Source organism: Euprymna scolopes, chromosome 25 (assembly GCF_053919585.1).
Source record: "Euprymna scolopes isolate OS-2025 chromosome 25, ASM5391958v1, whole genome shotgun sequence".
NCBI lineage: Eukaryota > Metazoa > Mollusca > Cephalopoda > Sepiida > Sepiolidae > Euprymna > Euprymna scolopes.
The window spans coordinates 31,731,899-31,754,789 of NC_136506.1; the positions used below are offsets into that span (position 1 = coordinate 31,731,899).

The 22,891-nt window shown below is 30.9% G+C and overlaps 1 protein-coding gene across 1 annotated transcript in view; it reads right to left on the reverse strand.

Moving 5' to 3' along the window:
* Nucleotides 1–22,891, reverse strand: part of LOC145247313 (uncharacterized) — a 558,870-nt gene that overhangs the window by 50,175 nt on the left and 485,804 nt on the right. The window contains exons 335-351 of the mRNA XM_080108949.1: nucleotides 22,206–22,271; nucleotides 20,871–21,119; nucleotides 18,687–18,961; nucleotides 16,976–17,081; nucleotides 16,106–16,380; nucleotides 14,186–14,290; nucleotides 11,878–12,097; nucleotides 9,362–9,403; nucleotides 8,618–9,052; nucleotides 7,983–8,024; nucleotides 7,261–7,281; nucleotides 6,204–6,272; nucleotides 5,461–5,895; nucleotides 4,749–4,787; nucleotides 2,915–3,004; nucleotides 2,162–2,596; nucleotides 719–841 (exon numbers count right to left, since the gene is read on the reverse strand). Coding sequence (XP_079965075.1) covers nucleotides 719–841; nucleotides 2,162–2,596; nucleotides 2,915–3,004; nucleotides 4,749–4,787; nucleotides 5,461–5,895; nucleotides 6,204–6,272; nucleotides 7,261–7,281; nucleotides 7,983–8,024; nucleotides 8,618–9,052; nucleotides 9,362–9,403; nucleotides 11,878–12,097; nucleotides 14,186–14,290; nucleotides 16,106–16,380; nucleotides 16,976–17,081; nucleotides 18,687–18,961; nucleotides 20,871–21,119; nucleotides 22,206–22,271 — 3,027 coding nt within the window. The remainder of the gene's footprint in view (nucleotides 1–718; nucleotides 842–2,161; nucleotides 2,597–2,914; nucleotides 3,005–4,748; nucleotides 4,788–5,460; nucleotides 5,896–6,203; nucleotides 6,273–7,260; nucleotides 7,282–7,982; nucleotides 8,025–8,617; nucleotides 9,053–9,361; nucleotides 9,404–11,877; nucleotides 12,098–14,185; nucleotides 14,291–16,105; nucleotides 16,381–16,975; nucleotides 17,082–18,686; nucleotides 18,962–20,870; nucleotides 21,120–22,205; nucleotides 22,272–22,891) is intronic.

A 22,891-nucleotide genomic window follows, 5' to 3' on the forward strand; every position in this document is an offset into this window, starting at 1 on the left:
GCGTGTGAATGCATTAGTAAAATGAAGTTTCCTCATATAAATTAAATCAAGTAGAAATGGAAATTTCCACTAGAAATTAAGTTCATGTGGTTGAAATAAGTGATGTCATAGGAAGTGTTGAGTGTAATGTGGCAAATGTCTCAGAATTTCAGACTTAGTTATAATTTAATCTTTTTGATACATTAATTAATCTGAATCTTTAATTAATCCATTAATTGTCTTTGCAGAGGATTTATATGCTATTTTTATATTATCTTTGTGTATCAGACCTATATGTGATTATCCAACAATTCCTAGTAAAAATTACCAGAATATTGTCGTTTCAGTGAAGAATGATTAACACCAGTAGTGATGAAGCAGTTTTTGCTTCCATTTTGGCAAGTTGCATGTCCTTGTTTTCTACTTTGATGGCTAATGAACGCTCTAACCCATTGTTCTGCTAAGGTTTTGAAAAAGTAGGAAATAGGCTACACGAAATCCACATACCATACAATGGAGTTTTAATAAATAATATATACTGCTTCTGTGTTACAGTCAAACATTTTGGCTTAGGTTTTGTACATAAGGTGTGTGCACACACACACACACACACACACACACACACACACACACACACACACACACACACACACGAACAGCAGAAATAAGAGAGTGAAGGAAAAAAGCAATTGTGAGACAAGGTCAGTTAAACTACAGAATCAGTTAATACTAGTTTTACCTGGTTCAGCAGTTGATGATGGGAAAGTCCATTCAATTGTTTCCTCTGTTATAGGTAACACTTCCGTAAAAGCAGTAGTTGTTTTAGTTGGTGTAGTAGATGGAGAAGTAGTTTGTGTCGAACCTGTATTGAATTTGAACAATAGTGAGTTGGATAAACAAATATGATAACTTAATCTAACAAAAGAATCTGAAAATATTGTTACAGAAAATTACTCGTATCTCTATAGAAAAAACAAACTTTTTTTATATGCAAGTCGAGGTCAAAATGCTTTCAATTAAAGCAATTGTATTTTAGGAGCTTCAACAATATTTTTATAAACCATTTTTTAATAGCTAAGCTTCTGCAAGTCCGTTTATAGAAATTGCTAACAACTATTAGACTGGATATAATTATAGTTATTTTCTTACCTAAGTTATGACTCAATAATATACAAGATGTTTATTGAATAAAAGATAACTGCTTCTTTTTCCAACAATTATCCTCATAACAGGGATCATTTTACCATGTAAAATTGGAAAAATATGGACATAGTATTCATCGTAAGGAATATGAAATGTCCTTTTCTATCCAATGGTATCAGCATGATATTATATCAATGTATAATGAATCTAGTATTGAATCATAAATTCTGAAACTATTGAAATTAATTTACATTATATGGACCAAAAAAAAATTCAATCTCAACCACCTAACAGAATAACAGATTTGATAAAATTAAAAAAAAATACCTTGAAAAATTTCAAAATTTGTATTTGATTTTTAATGTATGTCATTTTAAAATAAGACCCCATTTTGGGTACAATTTACAAAGTTACATTAAAATATGATTTTTTAAACATGGATAAAAAATTAAATTTATATTTCATAAAAATGTATCTATTTGTGCATATATAGACATAAACTATGAAAAATAATGTTGAATCTTTCAACGGTTGAGGTTATTTTGGAACTTCTAAGTACAATGAATTATTTACATATTTGTAAGTAATTTTGTAATAATTTCTATTGTATATAAAATATTCTAAACATTTGTAAAATTTCAACAGTGACTAAGCAGACTGAAATTTTGACACTAGTAAGTTGGATAAACAAATAAACTTCAATATGAGAAAATAGTAATCTAAAAATATATTCCTACTAAAAATTGTTTATTATTTATAGTTAAAAATGCTTATTTAGATAGATTAGGTCCAAATAAGCAATTCTAAAGCAGTTTAACTTAAGAGCTCCTACTAGATATTTAGGAAGCGTCTTTTAATTAGTAACATTGTGCAAGATGGCTTACAGAAAATTGTAGCAAATATTTGATTAGACATAATTATAACTATATTTTTTTTATCCGAGACATATATTAATACGCATAACAGGAATAATATTTATATGTAGAATTTGTAAAATATGGATAAAACACTCGGTCTAAAAAATATGAAATATCCTTACTTGGCAATTTGAAACATGCTTCAATATCCAGCCAAACTCTATAGTTTGCACTCTGATCAGCTTCTTTTTCTTCCAAAATAACCTTGATTGCAGTCACTTTGTCAAATGTCTTTGAAATATATGGTCCAGTGATTTTATTGGCACCAGGAATTGCTACAAAACCTGTAGAGCCTGGTAATTGTACAAGAATTGTGATCTTCTCAGCATTACCGCTTACATCAACCTTGACCAACTCAATTCCTTGAGGGTCATCAGTCAGTTTAACAGTGATGCTAGGTTTCGAGTCACCTGATGTAATCGGCACAGGTGCAATCCATCCAGGCCCATTAGGTCTGGCATCACTTACGGGAGAGTTTGGTGTGTTTGGTGTTCCACTAATTAAATCATCAGGAATGAGACTTTTATCATTCATACCTTTAGATGATTCACATCGAACTGTAATTGGAACAAAAATAAAGTAATAATTAAAACTTCATTTAATAACTTAAAATGAAAACATATATTAAACAATAAATCTCTGATCATTTAAACTTTAACTTCAATTTTATAAAATCCACTTTGGTAAAGTATTACATAGACAAACAAAGAAGATTTATTTATTTAAATTTCACTTGAATAATTGATAGTTTTGAAAATTAAATTGTCTTAGGAATCGGAATAATTATTCTTACATATGATACTGTAAATGCTATTTATTTCAAACTATTTTCTTAATGTGCGAATCCTTACATTATCAATGAATTAATTCCTCACCTGGTGTTGTTGGAGTACGTCCTGATGTTGTTGGAGTACGTCCTGATGTTGTTGGAGTACGTCCTGGTGTTGTGGTGATTGTAGGCGTTACTGTTATGTGTAAAAATGGAGAAGCAAACGTTTTTAGATGTTGGATTTGTTTGAAAGAGTTTATCATACAAAATAGCTATTAGTATATGGAAGTAAAGATATATATATATATATATATATATATATATATATATATATATATATATATATATATATTTAAAAAGTATTATATGGGATGAATCTTAAACATGAACCTTCATACGGTTCCATTTTTTGTAGCTCATTTTCTTGAGTAAGTGAGTGTGTTTGCTTAACGGCATTTCAACTTCTAGCGGTCATTTAATGCCAAGAAAAGATTTATTGACATAAGGAGTGTTCAATGTCTTGAAAAGTTTATTTTCAGAAGCAAGATGCTTTAAATTTCCGAAAAGTTTGTTTTTAAATGTAAATTTATATTAAACATTATAAATTTTCAGATGTAATGAAAAGTAAGCTTAAACATTTATTCCGCATTCCCACATTGTCTGGATAGTTTGTTCCTGTTGGTTACTCTGCTTAATCATCATTTTGTTAAATAGTCTCTTTTGATTAGAAGCATGGAATATGTTACCATATGGAAGTAAAAAGACTACATGATTATATGGTAAATTATGTCAAGAAGATTATGAATGTTGTCTGATAAGCCACGGTCAACAACTAGGAAATATTGGAGAGGTGAGACCTACAATATGTGATGGATTAAGAAGACGGCTGTCTACCAATGCTCTATTCCTTAGTGTCAAAGGAAGAGAAATCAGGGAAGACCTATACTAAGATAAAATTTACAGTTAAAAGAAACATTAAATGGAGGAATATCAACACAGCCATATGAAAAATACAATATCAAATGGAGAATATTAAGTGGAGGAATATTAACACAATCATATGAAAAACATAAACTGGAACAGTGTAATCATAGCCTGATGACCTTCATGAAACTGTCATCTATGCTTTGACAAACTGTATATGATGATAATAGGAGCTTTTATTTCTCAAGCAACTTTTTTATTAGATTTAATGATAAAATAAATTTGAGATTCTCGTCAGTTCTTCCTGAGCTAATAAAGCTGACTTATAAACAGGTCAGAAAATTCAAAAGACAATAAATTACAAGGAATGAAGAAAAATAAAGCTTTATTTTTGCCTCAAGATATATAGATTGAACCCCCATTTGAAAACTTAAAAAGTTACTTATGTTTGTAAACATTTTGTATATAATAATTTTGCTAATTAATTATATTAATGAAAGACAACAAATTAAGAATGTAATCGATTTTTCCAGCCTTAACCAAATCCGCTTGGAATTGGCTCATAAACTAATTAGGCTAAAACAGAAATGAAAATTCAGAATATTTAGTTTATACGATCTTTTCTTGTTGATATAATGTTTTATATTGGGATTAGTTTGAAAAATAGCGTTTAAGAAAAATCTTTTAAAAATTAAATTTGAAATAAATTGTCAAACATTGAACAAAATATCAAAGTCTATTTTAGCATCAATACATGTTGTAAATTGAACTTCTATCTGAACTCAAAACATGTTATTCATATTTATGTTTTACAGCATTTTATTTATAATCTAACGTTCTTATTATATTTAAAAATATTTCAAGCATACTTTCAGTAAATTAATTATTAAAATAAATAAACAAATGAAAAATGTATATCATTTGAAATTATGCAAAAATATGAATATAAATAAATCATGAAATAGAATTTTGGAACAAAAATAAAAAAAAATGTCACCAAATAGTAATCTGCTTACCGACTGTGGTAGTTTTCTTTGTGGATGTTGTTGGAGATGCTGAAAAATGAATATACAGTTAAAATAAGCAATATTATTGGATAAATTATTTAAACTGTTTATTCTTCATTCAAAGTTAAATACGTTTTAGTTTTATTTACTTATCTTCAATATAACATCATAGTATATTTGTTTGTGTATAAATTAGAAAAAAATAACATTAAAACTATGTTAATTGATTGAGAAAGTTTACATAACTACATTTTTTATAAGTAATTTCTTCATGAAACACATTAAGCATATAAACTATAGACATTAGTAAATTGGATGAATGAGATAATTTTATTTCTATAATAAAAGTAATCTGAAAATAACTTTGCTAGAAAATTACTTGTATCACTAGTTGTAAATGAAATTGATTAAGGGAGACGTGGCCCGAAATACTCACAATTAAAGCAGTTCACTTCTAGAGATTATCACAATACATTCAGAAAAATTTTACTTAATACTATTCTACAACGTCACTTTCAAAAAATATTAGCAACTATTAGCTATAATTATAGCTATTTTGTTATCTAAGCCATGTAATATTATTGTAAAAAATACTTTGTAAATAAAAGATACCCGATTGTTTTGCAACAAAATACGCTCGCTAAGATAATACTATTTATAGATATAGATTAGCAAAAGTATGACTAAAACATTCAGTATATGTTATTTGAAATGTCCTTACTTGGCAATTTGAAACATGCTTCAATATCCAGCCAAACTCTATAGTTTGCACTCTGATCAGCTTCTTTTTCTTCCAAAATAACCTTGATTGCAGTCACTTTGTCAAATGTCTTTGAAATATATGGTCCAGTGATTTTAGTGCCATCAGGAATATTTTTGAAATATTCTGATCCTGGATATTGTACAAGAATTGTGAATTTCTCGGCATTGCCATTCACATCGACCTTTGTTAGCTCTACCCCTTCGGGATCATCGGTAAGTTTGACTGTAATAGTTGGTTTCGGGTCAAGAGATGAAGTCGGTACTGGTGCAATCCATCCAGACCCCTCAGGTCTGACATTATTTATAGGAGAGCTTGGTGTTTCTGGTGTTCCACTAATGAAGTCATCAGGAATGAGTATTTTATTATCCATGCCTGCAATAGCTTCACATCGAACTGTAATTGAAACAAAACAATAAGAAAACATTAATTTTTACAATTTTACATGAAAATAACAATTAGTCAATAAATTTAACCCAATGTTTTACTAAAAGCTATGTTTTTCCATATTTGTAAAGTATTACCTATGCAAAAAATGAATATGATATATTTGTTTCAATTTCACAATTTATACTTTTGAAAATAACATTGTTTCAACAATCTTCATAATAACACTTACATAAGATACTAAGTATTGTTTTTTTTATCGTAATCTAGTGTCTTAATGTGTGAATCCTTAAATCATCAATTAATTTATTTCTCACCTGGTGTTGTTGAAGTAGTTCCTGACGTTGTTGAAGTGCGTCCTGATGTTGTGGTGATTTTAGGGGTCACTGTTACGTGAAAAAATGTAAAAGCAAGAGATATTGGATTTGTTTGAAAGGTTATATTATAGAAATTACCTATTAATGAGAAAGTAGTATTGTCGAAGTATATTGGATATATATATATATATATATATATATATATATATATATATATATATATATATGTATATATATATATAGTGGATATTACAAATATCAGTGAAGATATAGCTTGGATATTTAAGTTAATTATTGGTACGTGGTTGTCATTAATTTCCTATCTATAGTAGACTCACATCGAACTGTAAGTGGCACAAAAAAAAAATAAAATAAAATAAAAAATTTCACTGAAATTCTCTGTAACGGATCCAAGCATTGTATGTAGAGACAGTTGCAAAGAAAGTAAGAACTTCAACACAAACTTTTACTGTAGATAAAAAAGTTCTTTATTTTCTTTGTTTAACATGCAAGTCGCCAACACGTAGTTAACATCAGTCTGTTTTCTCGTTTTCTCATCCACGTCCACAGTCTGTCATAACATGGTACCAGACACAGCTTACTGTCATTATACGGCACCAGACATAGTTGGTTCTTCAACAAAGTGGGAAAGAAAAAGACCCGTCTCCTGCTTGCCAAGCCCATTCTCTGTGTCTATGCATGCATTCTGCTTTGTGACATCACACCCATGTCACGGCTTGAAATGCTAACCTGCATGTCATTTTAATGGCAGAACCCAACTACGTGATAATTGTTCATGAAAATAAATATTAGTCAATCAGTCGTCATTTACCTATAAGCCTCAATGAAATAACATTTCTATTTTAGTAAAATATCACAAAGACAATATGAAAGAAATATTTGTTTTAATTCCACTCAAATAATTGTTACGTTTGCAAAGGCAATGTCTTAAAAATTTGAAAGTATACTTCTCACATATGATGCTAAGAATAATATTTATTTCAGTTTATTGTCATAATATGTGAATATTTAAATCATCAATTAATTAGTTTCTTACCTGATGTTGTTGAAGTACGTCCTGATGTTGTGGTTATTTTAGGCATCGATTTTCAGTAGAAAAAGAAAAAGTAAAATTTTGTTAGATTTAGGATATTGTAAAAATATTTTCTGTACATTGTATCTTATAAAATTGCTTTTGATGTGAAGATGGCGGTTGTAGATAGAAATACTATATCAATTTTAGTGGATATATTTTTATAAAAAAATGGATACTGTATAGTTAATATTATTGTTATGTATTTTCCGTCCAGTGATGATGATGATGATGAAGTAGATATAAAAGGGGAAAGAATTGCTGATTTCTCGTTCAAACTCTATTCATCTAACACTTATCGTTGACTATTGTTTGACTAGAAGTGGTATTTTTTAGTTCCTTACATCAAGTAGATTCATGTCTTGTCTCAAGCGATTTAAAAAAAAATTACATTGGAATAGACAAACAGTGAATGTCTATTTTAGCATCTATACACCTTGCTTTAACCTTTATCTGAAAACTTTAAAAAGTTATTAATGTTTTAAACATTTTGCATATAATCTGATATTTTAATTATAATAAACAGTATCTAACTCAAAGCTTTTAATAAGCTGATAATACAAATAAATTGATAAACATTTAATTCAGGTTTATTTCACTGAAAATTGTGCAAAGAATATCAATAAATTATAAAACAGTGTTTATTAGAAAAAATTTAAAATGCCTCCAAATATTAACCGACTTACCTACTGTGGTAGTTTTCTCTGTGGATGTTGTTATTGGTAATGCTGCAAATAAATATATAATAATTACAATAGCAACATTATTGGAGAAATTGATTAAACTTTATTATTTATTAGTCATTCAAAGTCAAATAGATTTTTGTTTTATCAAACTTTTTTTGTATTATATTTCTTAGTATATTTGTTTGTTTTTGAATCAGAAAAAATATTAAAACTATTTTAATTTTTTTCAGGGTAGCTTTAAACTGAGAAACAAAAACCGGTACCAAAGAGAAATGTCAAAGTCAGTCTACTGTACAGGAAAAAAAGAAAAGCTGATTCACATTTTATATCTATAACGGACGTTTATGCTTGTCACTGACTATTCAAAAAAGAAGTAGAAAAAGACTACATGAATTCAAAATGAAAATCATATAAAAGACAAAAGCAAAAAGGAACATTTAATGTCACAATAAGAGCAACTATAAGCTATAATTATAGCAATTTCGTTAGCTTAACCATACAATAGTGGTGTAAAAAATTGTGAAGTTAGATTTTTGGATGTTTTTACAACAAATCTCACAATGATAGGAATAATATGTAGAGTTGGTTAAAATATAGATAAACTACTTGAACTAAAGATTATTAAATGTCCTTACTTGGCAATTTGAAACATGCTTCAATATCCAGCCAAACTCTATAGTTTGCACTCTGATCAGCTTCTTTTTCTTCCAAAATAACCTTGATTGCAGTCACTTTGTCAAATGTCTTTGAAATATATGGTCCAGTGATTTTAGTGCCATCAGGAATATTTTTGAAATATTCTGATCCTGGATATTGTACAAGAATTGTGAATTTCTCGGCATTGCCATTCACATCGACCTTTGTTAGCTCTACCCCTTCGGGATCATCGGTAAGTTTGACTGTAATAGTTGGTTTCGGGTCAAGAGATGAAGTCGGTACTGGTGCAATCCATCCAGACCCCTCAGGTCTGACATTATTTATAGGAGAGCTTGGTGTTTCTGGTGTTCCACTAATGAAGTCATCAGGAATGAGTATTTTATTATCCATGCCTGCAATAGCTTCACATCGAACTGTAATTGAAACAAAACAATAAGAAAACATTAATTTTTACTATTTTGCATGAAAATAACAATTAGTCAATAAATTTAACCCATAGTTTTACTTAAAGCTATGTTTTTCCATATTTGTAAAGTATTACCTATGCAAAAAATGAATATGATATATTTGTTTCAATTTCACAATTTATACTTTTGCAAATAACATTGTTTCAACAATCTTCATAATAACACTTACATAAGATACTAAGTATTGTTTTTTTTTATCTTAATCTAGTGTCTTAATGTGTGAATACTTATATCATCAATTAATTCATTTCTCACCTGGCGTTGTTGAAGTAGTTCCTGACGTTGTTGAAGTGCGTCCTGATGTGGTGATTTTAAGTAGAAAAAGAACAAAAAGGAACATTTTGTTAGATTTAGCATATTAAAAACTATTTTCTGCATTTTATTTCCTAGAAAATATTTTTTGTCTGAAGTTGGCAGCGGTGAAGTAAGGACTGTATATCAATTAATGCATAGTGAGTATTATTAATATAAGAATGTCGGTACTGTATAATGAATATTCTATAGTCAACATTACTGACATGAAAAGGGTGGATATTGTATAGTAAATATTATTGATATAAATAGTGGATTCTATATAGTGGATAATTTATAAATAATATTATTGTTATCAAATGATCTGCAGTGATATTATTCTTCGTCCCATCAGTAGATGTGATACTAAACGGGTTTCACTACCTCAATAACCCAGATTTTTTATTCGGTAGCTATCTCAAAGCTAATTTCTTTAAAAACCCTTTCCAGACTATTGAACTGAACCAACAATCACAACCAAAAAGTGTCAGGAGAAGAATATTGACTATTTTGCATATCTTATCCTAGTGTGCTTATCATTATACAACAATAAAACTTACAATTTTAGATATTCATAACTGAAATTTTGTGGTTATGTTTGTTATAGACTAAAGTTTATTTGTACAAAATTTGGTTGGATTGTGAATTTTATTAATGATTTCATACGTGACATTTTTTTGGGGGGAGTCACCTCATAATTTTTTGTGGAATTGATATTTCTAAATTTTACTTTTTAACTATTTGTGTCCTTCAAACATACAAGAGCCTTTAATTCCCAAAAGCTTAGAAAACATTTTGCATAGTGAATAATGCTATTTAATCTTCAAAGATTTTCACACACAAACATGTTTCATCTTTTATTATATAAAGGGCAAATGTCTGTGTGTATGCATGCATGTTTGTATGTTCAGCTAACATTTAAAAAATATAAAAGAATCTCCTACAAAGTTGGTAATTTTTATAATTGGCTTAAATTTTTTATTAAATTTTCATTAATTTTTAAAATCTATTTCATTCAGTAGCTTTCATTCATTTTTTCTCATTCTTTCAACATAATATTCTGCACACATTTTTACTACTGTCCAGATTCCATCTTCTTCTGAAGTTATCAATCCAAGCCTCACATTACATATCCATCTTATTATCTTTATATCATTTATCTTAATGCACCACATATTCTCAATGTTCACTGCCATATATCATAGTACATATTAATGCCCGATAGACTATTTCCTTAGTCGACAATGGTAACCTTCAGTTTGTACTCCAATTTTAGGATATGTATATATATACAGGTAGAGAGTTGCATAGTCAGGTAAATCAACTACCTTCACTAAAATAAGTTATTACTTTATTGTTAATTCATATATTCTTAGTGATGTCGATCTATAATGAGAAACGAGAATAACAGAAAACTTGAGAAAGCTTTATTCTACTTAGAATAACTGATACAGCTGTAGTAAGCTTTTAGTTTTGCACTTAACTAAAGAGTTCTCCGAAACGAAGGTAATCAAAATAAATGAGTTTACTCTTGATTACTTATTACACTGCCTTCGAATGAAACTGAGTTTCAGACTCTTTTGCAAAGGAGTGAAGTATAGTATCTGTTCTGTTACTCCACGTTAATTTTTCTATCCTCGATCAGTGAAGAAGAAGTTCTTCTGGGCTGAGGTAATTTTAATTTTTGTACCAATCCAGTATCCTTTTCTAGGGAGCTGAATTTTCCTCACATTAAAAACTGACCTATTGTTTAACTCTGTCCTCATGTGGAGACAAGTAAATAGAAAATGAGCCTCAGACTAAGAAATCATGTTTTAGTCTTACCAACTTATTTTCCTTTGCAGTTTAGTCTTAAAGGTGGTTGTCCAACTCTTTCGATTTAAAAAATGGGAATATTTGAAATTTAAAAAAATATATATACTTGTTTTTATTTTATTGTTTTTTTTTTTTCACTTGAAATCGTATTTGCATGTTATTGTCTAGAAAAGTAATATTTAAAATCTTGAATAAATAACATTTTCTTCCAAAATTCAAGTCTGGATCAAAATATAGTAACTGCTCTACCCTCATTAAAGCCCTGTAGCACTAAAAATGGACATACCTAATATTAAGTTCAGTTATGTGTCACATCCAATTTTCATATGTTGGCAAGTATATGGTAATTAGAATCATATTTACTGTATGTAGTTATTAAGGATTTCTGCACAATGTACTGATCATAGTTATTTCTTGTTAATATACACTATGTATGCAAAAAGGAAATAAAAGTTTAGTGGGATTTGAACATAGAAATCATTTTTTTATTTCATCAAAGTTTCCCAGCATATATTTTAACAAAAATCATACACATATTAACAGTGATCGTCTACCTAGTTAGCCATCAGTTTTTAACACTTTACAATCAGTACTCTTAAAAATATGTCAATAAACAAGATGTGTTTTACCCGAGACTAAAATGGAACAAGTAGACATTGTATTACCTGTTGTGGTCGACATTTGACTTGGCGTTGTTGACAAAAATACTGTTGTTTGAACAGTTGTTAAGTTTCCTGGTTTGCAAATTGGACAGCATTTTCCTTCTATGTACTCCCAAGTTCCATAACAGGGTTGGTCAGAGCATTTAATAGTCTCTTTCTTTAACATTGGACCAGGTTCACATGTTAGTTTCGTACAAGGACCATCATTCCATTCGGCATTAACCTGAAAAAACATTTGATTCAAGAATATACAAGGTGTTGGAGACAAATTTGACCCTTTTTGAAAAGGAAAGAGAAAACATACTTTGGCCAATAGTTGATATGTTCTCAAAATGCAAAGTGCAACTCTTAGAGAATTTTTTGCTGAATACAAACTCTAAAAAGCTGGTCTGCGCTTCCACCATGGCTTCTAGGCAGGACTTGAGCCTAGAAAATACAGCCTTCACACAGTGGCGTAGCATCAGATTTTGCTGCCGGGGGCGGTAGTAAAATTTGCCCCCCTCCCGCTTGCATATGATTACCTGTTGTGCCCCCCCCCCCCACCGCTGGCATATGATTACCTCTTTTGTCGCCCCCCTCCGATTTCGATACCTCCAAAAGTTCCAATTTTTTTACAAACTTTTCAGTATAAAATTTAAAATATTTTATTAGCTTTTATTTAGTTTTTTCATTTTTTTTTTATCCTCACAAAATGCCGCCCCCTGGTATGTGCCGCTCGTAAAATAGGGACACATTTTTCTGATTCCAATACCTCCAAAAGTTCCGATTTTTTTACAAACTTTTCGGTATACAATTTAAGATATTTTGTTAGCTTTTATTTTTTAAATTTTTTTTCTATTTTCTATTTGTGTAATCTCAAAATGCTGCTCCCCGACATGGTAAAATAGGAGATAGATTTTTCCGATTCCAATACCTCCAAAAGATCCGATTTTTTAAAAACCTTTCGGTAAAAAATTCCGATTTTTATTAGCCTTTATTTATTTTTTCTATTTTCTATTTTTATCCTCACAAAATACCGCCCCCTGGTATGTGCCGCTCGTAAAATAGGGACACATTTTTCCGATTTCAATACCTCAAAAATTACCGATTTTTTTACAAACTTTTCGATATAAAATTTAAGATATTTTGTTAGCTTTTATTTATTTCTATTTAATTTTTTTCTATTTTCTATTTTTCACCTCTCAAAATGCCGCCCCCTGACATGAGCCGCTTGTAAAATAGGGATACATTTTTCCGATTCCAATACCGCCAAAAGTTCCCATTTTTTAAAGACTTTTCAGTAAAAAAATCCAATTTTTTGTTAGCTTTTATCTATTTTTTATTTTCTATTTTCAGCCTCTCAAAATACCGCCCCTGAAATGTGTCGTTCATAAAATAGGGACACATTTTTCTGGTTCCGATATCTCTAAAAGTCCCAATGTTTTACAACCTTTTCGGCATAAAATTTCAGATATTTTGTTAGCTTTCATTTCTGTTTATTTATTTTTTACCCTCTCAAAATGCCGCCCGGAGCGAACTGCCCTCAGCGCCCCCCCCCACGCCTCGCCCTTGCTACGCCACTGCCTTCACAGTATCCTCTGCAAAATACCTAAACACCAGTTTCGTCCTGACAATCAGTTTGTCTTCTCAATTATTCCCTACACAAATCCACAGAGCTGCAATCAAGCGAGTCGAGGGGGGTAGGTAGGATTGATGAAGTTTGAGATAGGCACTTGTAAGTTTTTTTTCGGAGGTGTGACATGCAGCTGTGTCCTGTTGTCAAATGAATTGCAATACCAAAATTCGAAATTATAGGTCTTTACTGGTTTAAAGATAAGAATGAATGGTCAATCAGTATCAATAGCTTAGCAAATGCTTGTTAAGATATTATAAGGGATAAATAGTGCTTTCAACAGGATAGGTCAAGACAAGAGTGTGTCAGAGTTATTGACAATTTTGCACATCGTATTCAGATGTGCTTGCAATGCAGATGGATATTTAAAATGTACCATTGAACGGTAATAAAGCAAAAACTATTGAATATTTGTAGCTGAAATTTGGTGGGTAAGTAAAACTTATATTGAAGTTTATTTGTACCAAATATAGTTAAAAGGATTGTGAATTTTACTAATGATTCCATAGTTGGCATTTTCTTTGGTGAATTTGTACCTGTTTTTTTGCCAAAAATATGTATACACAATTGTATGTGTATGTAGATTCATATGATGTGATATATCGATAAGTAAAGAAAAGAAAATTTAACCTGATTCTGTCCAAAAAACTGAATATGATTTTTAGTATCAGAAAAAATGAGAAATAAATGAGTACTTACATCATAGAATTTACCGGATTTTGGTGGATATTCACACATAGGTTTTTCAGGAATACAACGGCAACAAATTCCATCATAAAGATTAGAATTTTCTATTTTATATCCCTGTGACAAAATAGAATACAAATATATTAAGGGGAAAGTAGAAACTTTTATCTAAATTAAAAAAATAAAAAACAAAACTAATCAGGATATTAATATTTGTTGCAGGTTTGTTGAAGATTTCTTTAATTTATTTTATTTTAATTATTAAAGTTATAATTATATATTTTATTTTTAATGCTTATCTATCCTGTGCAATAGAAATACCTCCCACATTTAAATTTTTCAATGATGTTACTAATGAACTTATGCAAGTATCAATGATGTTTTCCTGCAGCTAATAATTTGCCATCAAACAAAATTATTTGGATTGGTGCACATTGAGCTTTTACTGTAGAAATGTTTTTGAAGAATGGTGAATATGTAACTGCAACACAGAGAGCTTTCCGAGTTCATTTCAAATTAAAACCCTGTTCTAGATAGAAAATCAATACAGCTATGGGTTGCAAATTTCAAAACTACAGGTTCGGCACTTTAAAGAAAGTCACCTGGAAGACTTTGAAGCGCACGAATGCCAGACAGTATTCAAGCTGTGAGATTTTCTGTTACCCAATCTTCTACACATTCAGCTCGCAAACATGCTTTGGCCTTGGGATTGTCTGATCGAACAGTCTATGCAGTTCCATCCATACAAATTAATGATTGCTGAGAAACTAATGATTGCTGAAACTGGGAAGATCGCATGTCAAAATGTGGGAGATATTTCTGCCGCATCTTGTATTATCATTAATCATATTCGGTTTAATATCGTTTTACACGCTGGCATATTATGTTTCTGAAATTTTGAAGATTGATAATTTTTATTATTTGGATTATTCAGATTACTGTTACATTTTGAGTACTGTTCTTACAATGTTTTGGCCGATGTAACATCCAACTTGCTTCAGGTCTATCCTGTTAAACTTTGGAATCTACAAAATTTCGAATGGAACTTTTTATTTAATCCATGAAGGTAGTATACTATCGTTTCTATCAACCATGATCGGTTAGAAGTTTTAAGTAATTCGCAATTGTATTCGTAGTATCACCCAAACTGAGCATTAAACCATCACCCTCTAGAAAAGTGTCACTTAAAACTGAATTGTATCTAATACTTTATCCGTTATGCCATGTATCCTTGTGATGAGAGCAGTAATTCAAATAATTAAAATAATACAAATGCTGGCATATGCTAGACAGCTTCTAGGAATTGACTTCCAAGTTAACCTATATCTGGCAAGTGTTTATTTATCCCTCTTTCTTCCAAGTCCATCCTTATCACGTCCTCCTATGTTTCTCTTTTCCTACTGCTGATTTAAACCGTTCTGCATCTACTAATCCAAGAACTTTGATCCATTCTTTCAATGTGACCATACCAACTATGTCTCTTGCTTGGCACGCATCTCCCTTTACTGTCTAGATCCTCCATATTTATTCTACTTCTTTTACTGTACTTCAGAATCAATCATTTGAATATCATCAGCTTTTTTCCACTTTATACAGCAGTTCAATATGCTAAAATGTTTTATTGGAGTCAGGTTCAGTTCTCAAAAACATAAAACTTTCCCGCCTATGGACACAAATAATTCCCGGTTTGCATCCCAGAAAAGTTTTCAATTTTTTATGCAATTTGTTAGAACAACACAACATTTATTGATACTTAAGATAACATATTTAGGAAAACATTTTTTGGGTAATTTTATAGCAACATTAAGATTTTTTTCAATGACAGTTTAAAAATGAGTTATTTTTCAACAATTGTAACTTTAATGGCTTCCATACAAACAGTATTAATTATTTTTCGTGCTAATTTAAATTATTTTGTGTCCCAAAAAATACCTTTTCACAGGTAACGTCACATATTTCTCCACACTTGAGTTTGTTGTCAGTGCATTTACATTTTTCACATTCCGACGAAAAGAAAGAATCTCCCTCTTCAATCACAGTTCCATTAACTTTACAGCCACATTTAACAACGCATTCACCATCTTGAAAGAATGTTCCTCGAGGACAAGAGCATCCAGGGCGGCAGTTAGCCATATCACACATATGATTGTGGTCCATACAAGTGCGATGACAGGCACATTTCTGCCAGATTAATGGGTGATCGCATTCTGGAAGAAAAAAAACAAACATTGCATTTATAGGTCTACATCCATAAGTAATAAAATGCACTTAACTTTAACATTTTACTGCAGTTTCACAGTTTTATCAGATCATCACAAGTGAAATGACTAAATTGTAGAAGCGAAATAACAACTAACTGTACACATAGAAAACACAACACTTTATGATAACTACATACATATATAAAATAAATTAATGAATAAAAAAACTAAATAAATCTCTATAATGGCCAAAAGTAACAAAATAACTAGGAAAGATAGATTTTTTCAGTAACCATGTGTTAAAATAAGGTTAGCTTTTAATTTGATACACTAAAACTCGATATGTGCTCAGCCCACCTCTAAACTAGAAACAAGGTAAAACAAAGACGGCTGCCTTATATATAGTAGTATAAAAATATGCTTATGTCAAATAAGCTACACAGAAACGTTTTGTTTTTTATTCAATTACGTATATATAATATTTATATGTCTACATGCATGTATACATGTATATACACACAACTTTGAATATCGAATAATAATAATAATTATTATTAATTGTAGTAGTAGTAGTAGTAGTAGTAGTTTTTCTTAAACATACCTGTGGTACAAGACATGTTAACAACTTTTTTAATCCCTTCTGGTGTACATTTTCCATATATGGTCACACAATCTTCTTTAGTTTCGAGAGGAATTGTGTCATTGATCTGAAACACAAATGAAATGAGAAAAATATAGTAGATTTTAAAATGAAGAAGTTACAATGGGAATTTATTTTTTATCTCCATTCCTTTTTATAAATTAACTGTATGTACCCATGACCCATTGGGTCACAATTAAATACCACTACTGATTCTATTTTGATCTCATTCAAAAATTAATAAATTGCAGAACTAAAAATAATAAGCCTTTTTACTTTTATAGTATTACTAGCGAGGGGTACCCGGCATTGCCCGGGTGTTGGGGGGGGGGGGTTAAAAAAAGTAAGTATGAGGATCGAACTCGAACCGTTGAGGTAAAGTTGTAAATTAAAGTGTGAAAAAAAACCCAACAAAAAAACGTGCGATGTTAACCATTGCCCCACCGCGAGATGCTAACGGAAAAACGTTTGAATTTATTTAATTAGTTGGATTTAGCAGGTGCCCGTTTTAATGAGTTAATGAGGTCAGGTTTGACTGCGGGATAGTATTTACTGATGAACGCTTTTTGTTTTTCCCCGAGGATGTTATAGGAAAAAGACTAACCCACATATGGCGAGCGACAACTATTGAATATTTATCTTCCCGAAATCGAGCAAATTAAATAGACAGGCGAGCTTCGTTGTTAACTGTGAGATATTACGATTTGTATGTGATATAAAAAGTTTTAAAAAGTTGTGAACCGACCGACCGCTTCTCTGAAAGAAGCCTTTTGTAGACACACAGAAAAAGCGAACACACATACATACATACATTTTCGCTTTTATATTTATAGATTATTTGTACCCACTAGGAGTTTTCACAAAGGCCATCATCAAAGATTCCTTTTCGTCAACAGCCTGTGGTGCTCCTTGGAGTCTAAGTAACAACATCTCCCCAGATTTCCAGTACTCTTCACATCTTTTGATAATCTTTGCAAATGAATTTGTGTTATTGCAATGGTCGTTTGTCATCGAATTCTCGCTGGCAACGACCATTAGCCTTTGCTGGAATTTGGATGGCAATAAGCCTCCCCAAGGTCCCAGTCACCTTTGCACTCATCCAATAGAGATCTAGTTAGTGCTTTCTCTTCTCGGTCTTTCCATCCTCCTTGACTCTTCATGACTATTTGGTATGGTTCTAGTTGATCCCGACAGTACAGTTTCTTTAAAAGGGGGAGTAATTTTTAATTATATGGTTTTAATTTTCTTGATTCTATGTAGTGTTTCATCTATCTTTTTGTTTTACTTCTGTTGCAGTTTCTATATGCCCGATTAGCATTTGTAGCTCATACATATTAGTCTCTGCATTCAAGTGTTTTCCTTAATATTTCAACCATTGTATCTTCTCAGTCCCCCCCCATGATTCCAGTCTCTCCCATTCTTTTTTCAAAGTTTTTCCGGATTGTTCTTAGTGCTATAATAATAATAATTATGATAATAATAATAATACTGCCACCATTGCTAAAAATGTCATTATCCAATGGATTAACTACATGCCAACGGGAGATGAAAATCTGTTTCAGTCAATGAAGAAAACAACGGACAATCCATATGGATCAACGAAATCCCCAGTGCTATGCTATATAGATATTTCTACATCATCTAAAAAACAAAACATACTCAAACCACTTACTTTCAGGAATTGTCCTGTTTCTTGATGGTAACAAGGACAATCAGTTGGGACAATGCAATTGCCATTGTGCTGCACCAAATGACCCTGGCACATACATCCACGTACACAATCATCATCGTTCAGCATTGTGTCATTTTCTCCTGCTAACATTTCACAAGTACGCAATCTGATGCAAGGTGTGAATATCTTCGGTTCTTCGCAAGTTTCATTATGCTCTGGCACTGTTGTCATCTGTGTTGACATCGTTGACATTACACTAGTCACCAGAGTTGATCCTACAGTGAAAAACAATGAGAACATGTGTGAGTTTTTACAAAAAAAAAAATTACTAAAGAAAAATACAAAAATTATTAAATTTGAATTAAAAATTCTACTGAAAACCTGGATAATGTTTTGCATGAAATAAAGGCATCTATTTAAAACATAGGTGTACACATAATTTATTAAAAAGAATACTTGTTGTATTGTTACATATTTTCCCTGTTAAACTGGGCTGTAATTCATTAAAGCCCGTCATTCAACAATTGACTTGATAAAGTTTACAAAATTATTAACCATCTTACTAAGAACAAGCAGGAGAACTTTTTTGACCTCCTAACTAACCCATAAGTCAGAAAACAATATTGACTTTTCAAAACATTCATTCTTAAAACATTCATTCTTTAAAATCTTCACGTTTTCTGAAATCTGCCAAAACAAAACCTAAAGACGCCTAGAGAGTTGCAAGGGACCTGAGCACTATATAAAATGATTTCTTATTTATTTTTAATTGTAATGGGTTTAAAAGCATGTGGGCACCAAGAAGATGCATTCAAAAGGTATGGATGGCATCAATAGGGGTTGAAGGTCTTAAGGGCATCAAGTAGACTTATTTTGAAAACATGGATGATATTGGGATGATTTGTTTGGAATGTTTAGATAATATCAAGATAACTTATTTAAAAAGTAGGGAGGTCATCAAAATGACTCGTTTTTAAGGCATGAATAGCCTTAAGGGAATTTGTTTTGAAGGAATGGTTGGAATAAAGATATCTCTCTTTAAATGTGTATAGGACATCAAGAGAGCCGGAATGACTAAGCTGAGAGAAGAATACATTAAACAGTGCATAAAATTTCTTGTTTGAAATTGAAATAACTTTTTGTAACTTAAGACCAAATGCATGGATTCAAAATAATATTTAAATCAGTTTTCAAAAAGAGTTCCAAGAAACATGCCACTTTTATGTACATTGCAAGCAGGACATAATATATTTAGATAGCTCCAAACAAGATTTTCTTACACGAATTTTATTATAATTATATAAACAATTCTTTATATATATATATATATATATATATATATATATATAAATTTTTAAATGTGGGATGGTATATAATTATTTTCACAATCAAATCACACTACAGCTCACACAACCCATAAAAGCTGCATAGCAGAAATCCTAGACTCGAATTTCACCTTCCTTTAGGCTCATCAGTAAAAAATATTTGAACTTCTATTTATGAGCCATCGGCCTGGGTTTCTAGTAGTTGGATGATCACATTTCTTATTGAGAAGAAATAAGTATATTACACACTCGAACTTCACCAAAGTTTGTTTGATCACTGTTAGTTAATAAACTTTCTTGTATGTGACGTTGTGTCTTAGGTGGCAGGGTACTCGCCTCGTATGCAAGAGACTCAGGTTTCAAAACCTTAGTTCGGATATGTCTATTGATGGGCCCAAATGAGGGCGAAACTCAAGTCTAGGACTTCTGGCCTGTGGCTTTCATGGTTTATGTGAACTGTGACGTTCTTTGTGAAAATAATTATTTGCATATGTATCTTCATATATATATATATATATATATATATATATATATATATATATATATATATATATATATATGTGCGAGGCTCGCTATTTGTGTTTAAACAAAGACAAGTGGCTTGGGCACTATAAAAGTGATGGACGAATGTTTTTTGAAATGGACATTTGTTGAGGTTATTTGCGGACGTCACTCCCATGGGTCGATGGGTTGAATTGCCGACTATCAACGTGATGGTTTTTAAGTTCAATCCTTGGCTAGGGAGAAGTGCTAGTCTAGCCACACTGATGAGTTGTTATAAAACGAAACAGTACTGTATATGGATGGTTTTAGTCTTTTTGTTTTCATATATGTAAAGGAGAAAAGTGATAATTTTAACCTGATGTAGTCACACTAAATATTGGTGTGATTGTCGATCCTATGGAAACATAGGTACTTTCAGTAGATGAGTATGTTGTCTGTTTCTTGGTTGTTGATGGTGTGGACGTTGCACAATTTTCTGGAGTTTTCACGCACAGATTTCCTTCTTTATTGAAACCGGGTTGACAGGTGCATAGAACTGCACATTTTGTACGAATGCAGACTTCGTCACAAGTTGTTTTCCAACAGTGGCAATCATTCGAACACACTGCAAATAAAATTAAAAATGGTAAAAATTAGAAGGCTTGTTAAATACTGGCTAATTTTTAAATTTCATTTTAAAAAGTTTATTTAAGTTGATATTTTGGCATACAAGATTGAATACATTTAAGAAGTGGTATCTTTCAGAATACAATTTTGAAGGATATAATTTCTTGATAACGAAAATGAAAATACCATTAAATAAAGTTATTTTAACTCATCATAGTGTGTATTATGCGTGTGTTTTTGGTTTAAGATCTCAGTTCATAAAACAAATATTTTATGTTTAGATAAATCTGTAAATTCTTGCATTATATTAATTATGCAGACGTTTTACACAATGATGAATTCCCATGGTAGAATTTTGAAAATTATTGGTTGCTGTCTGAGACTAGAGTGCAATTCCAGTTTGTTTCCAAATTCTTGGATACGGTAACTAAAAAGCCTAATGTTACTAATTTTTTTCTCAAATAGAGTTTTATATTACACATTACAAATGTAGCCATAGGTAGGATTTAGAAAAAATGGTGCCCACTTTATAACATACTGAAGTGCCATATTTTTCTCTTCTTGGGTGGCTTTTATTTGCTTCAATATATAAGCTTTTTACTGGAGATGTGTGAAAAGCCTCCAATGCGAGTGCAACATTATGGTGATGAATACTTTCCAATGATTTCAGGTATGAGGGTCTTGCTCTGCCATAGATGAAACTTCCATAATCAAATTTCGATCTCACAATTATTTCATACATTTTGAGTAGGGATTTCTTATCAGCTTCCCAATCAGTTTGAGCTATTACTTGGAGAAGGTTAATTGCATTACATTTTTGTTGAAAATACCTTACCTGATGGATAAAAGATAATTCTAAGGAATTTATATTTGTCTGCCATTGTATCTTTTTTTATTTAGTTTAAAACATGAATCATTATGCATTTTGCACATATGACAAAAATGAGAACACCTTTTATTTTCGTTTCAGAGAATATGAAACCGATTTCTTCAGTTCATTTGCTATCAGTTGAACAATAATGTGTAATTTAATCAAAAAATAAGCGATAATGATTATAAGTAATTTAAAAATATCAAGTTATACCTGGAATTGTAACTGTGGTTTTCAAAGAAGATGTAACTGTTGGTGTTCTTGTAAATGGAGAGGTACCTGTAGGAAAGAGAGAACAGATTTTAGAAGTACTGAAGGCTATGATTAAAGAGGCTATAGTAGAGGCTATGGTATAATCTACATAATAAATAATTACATAAAGGGTCAGCTAATACAAAATTTAGGGGTTTTAGAAGGTGAAGTATTTACTTTTTAAGTTTGTTTTTGAATATAGAGTTAACCTTAAAGTTAAATAAGAACTCAAATATAAAACTAATAATTTATTGTATTGTGGACTATTATCCTCATCTTTTTTTTTTATTGTTGTTGTTTCACAACGTTTTGGCCAACTATTCCTCTGACCATCGTCAGGTGGTAACCATGATGGGATAGGAACTCTGAATCTCCTAACTGCATTTTGAGCAATTACTGCCTTCCATAGTTGTTGTCATCTCACCAAGTTTTGGCCAAGTAAGCCTCTGTCCGGCTTTGGGTAGGATTGAAACCGCTATCTTCAGACAATGTTCACCTGGAACCATAGAGATTCAACATCTCTATCCACTGTGTCAATGAATTCCAATTAAATAATATATGTATGAAACTAATAATGTTTTATTATATTACCGTTGTTAAAAAGATGTACCAAATTGCTGAATAATTAAAAGAAATTGCAAGAAATT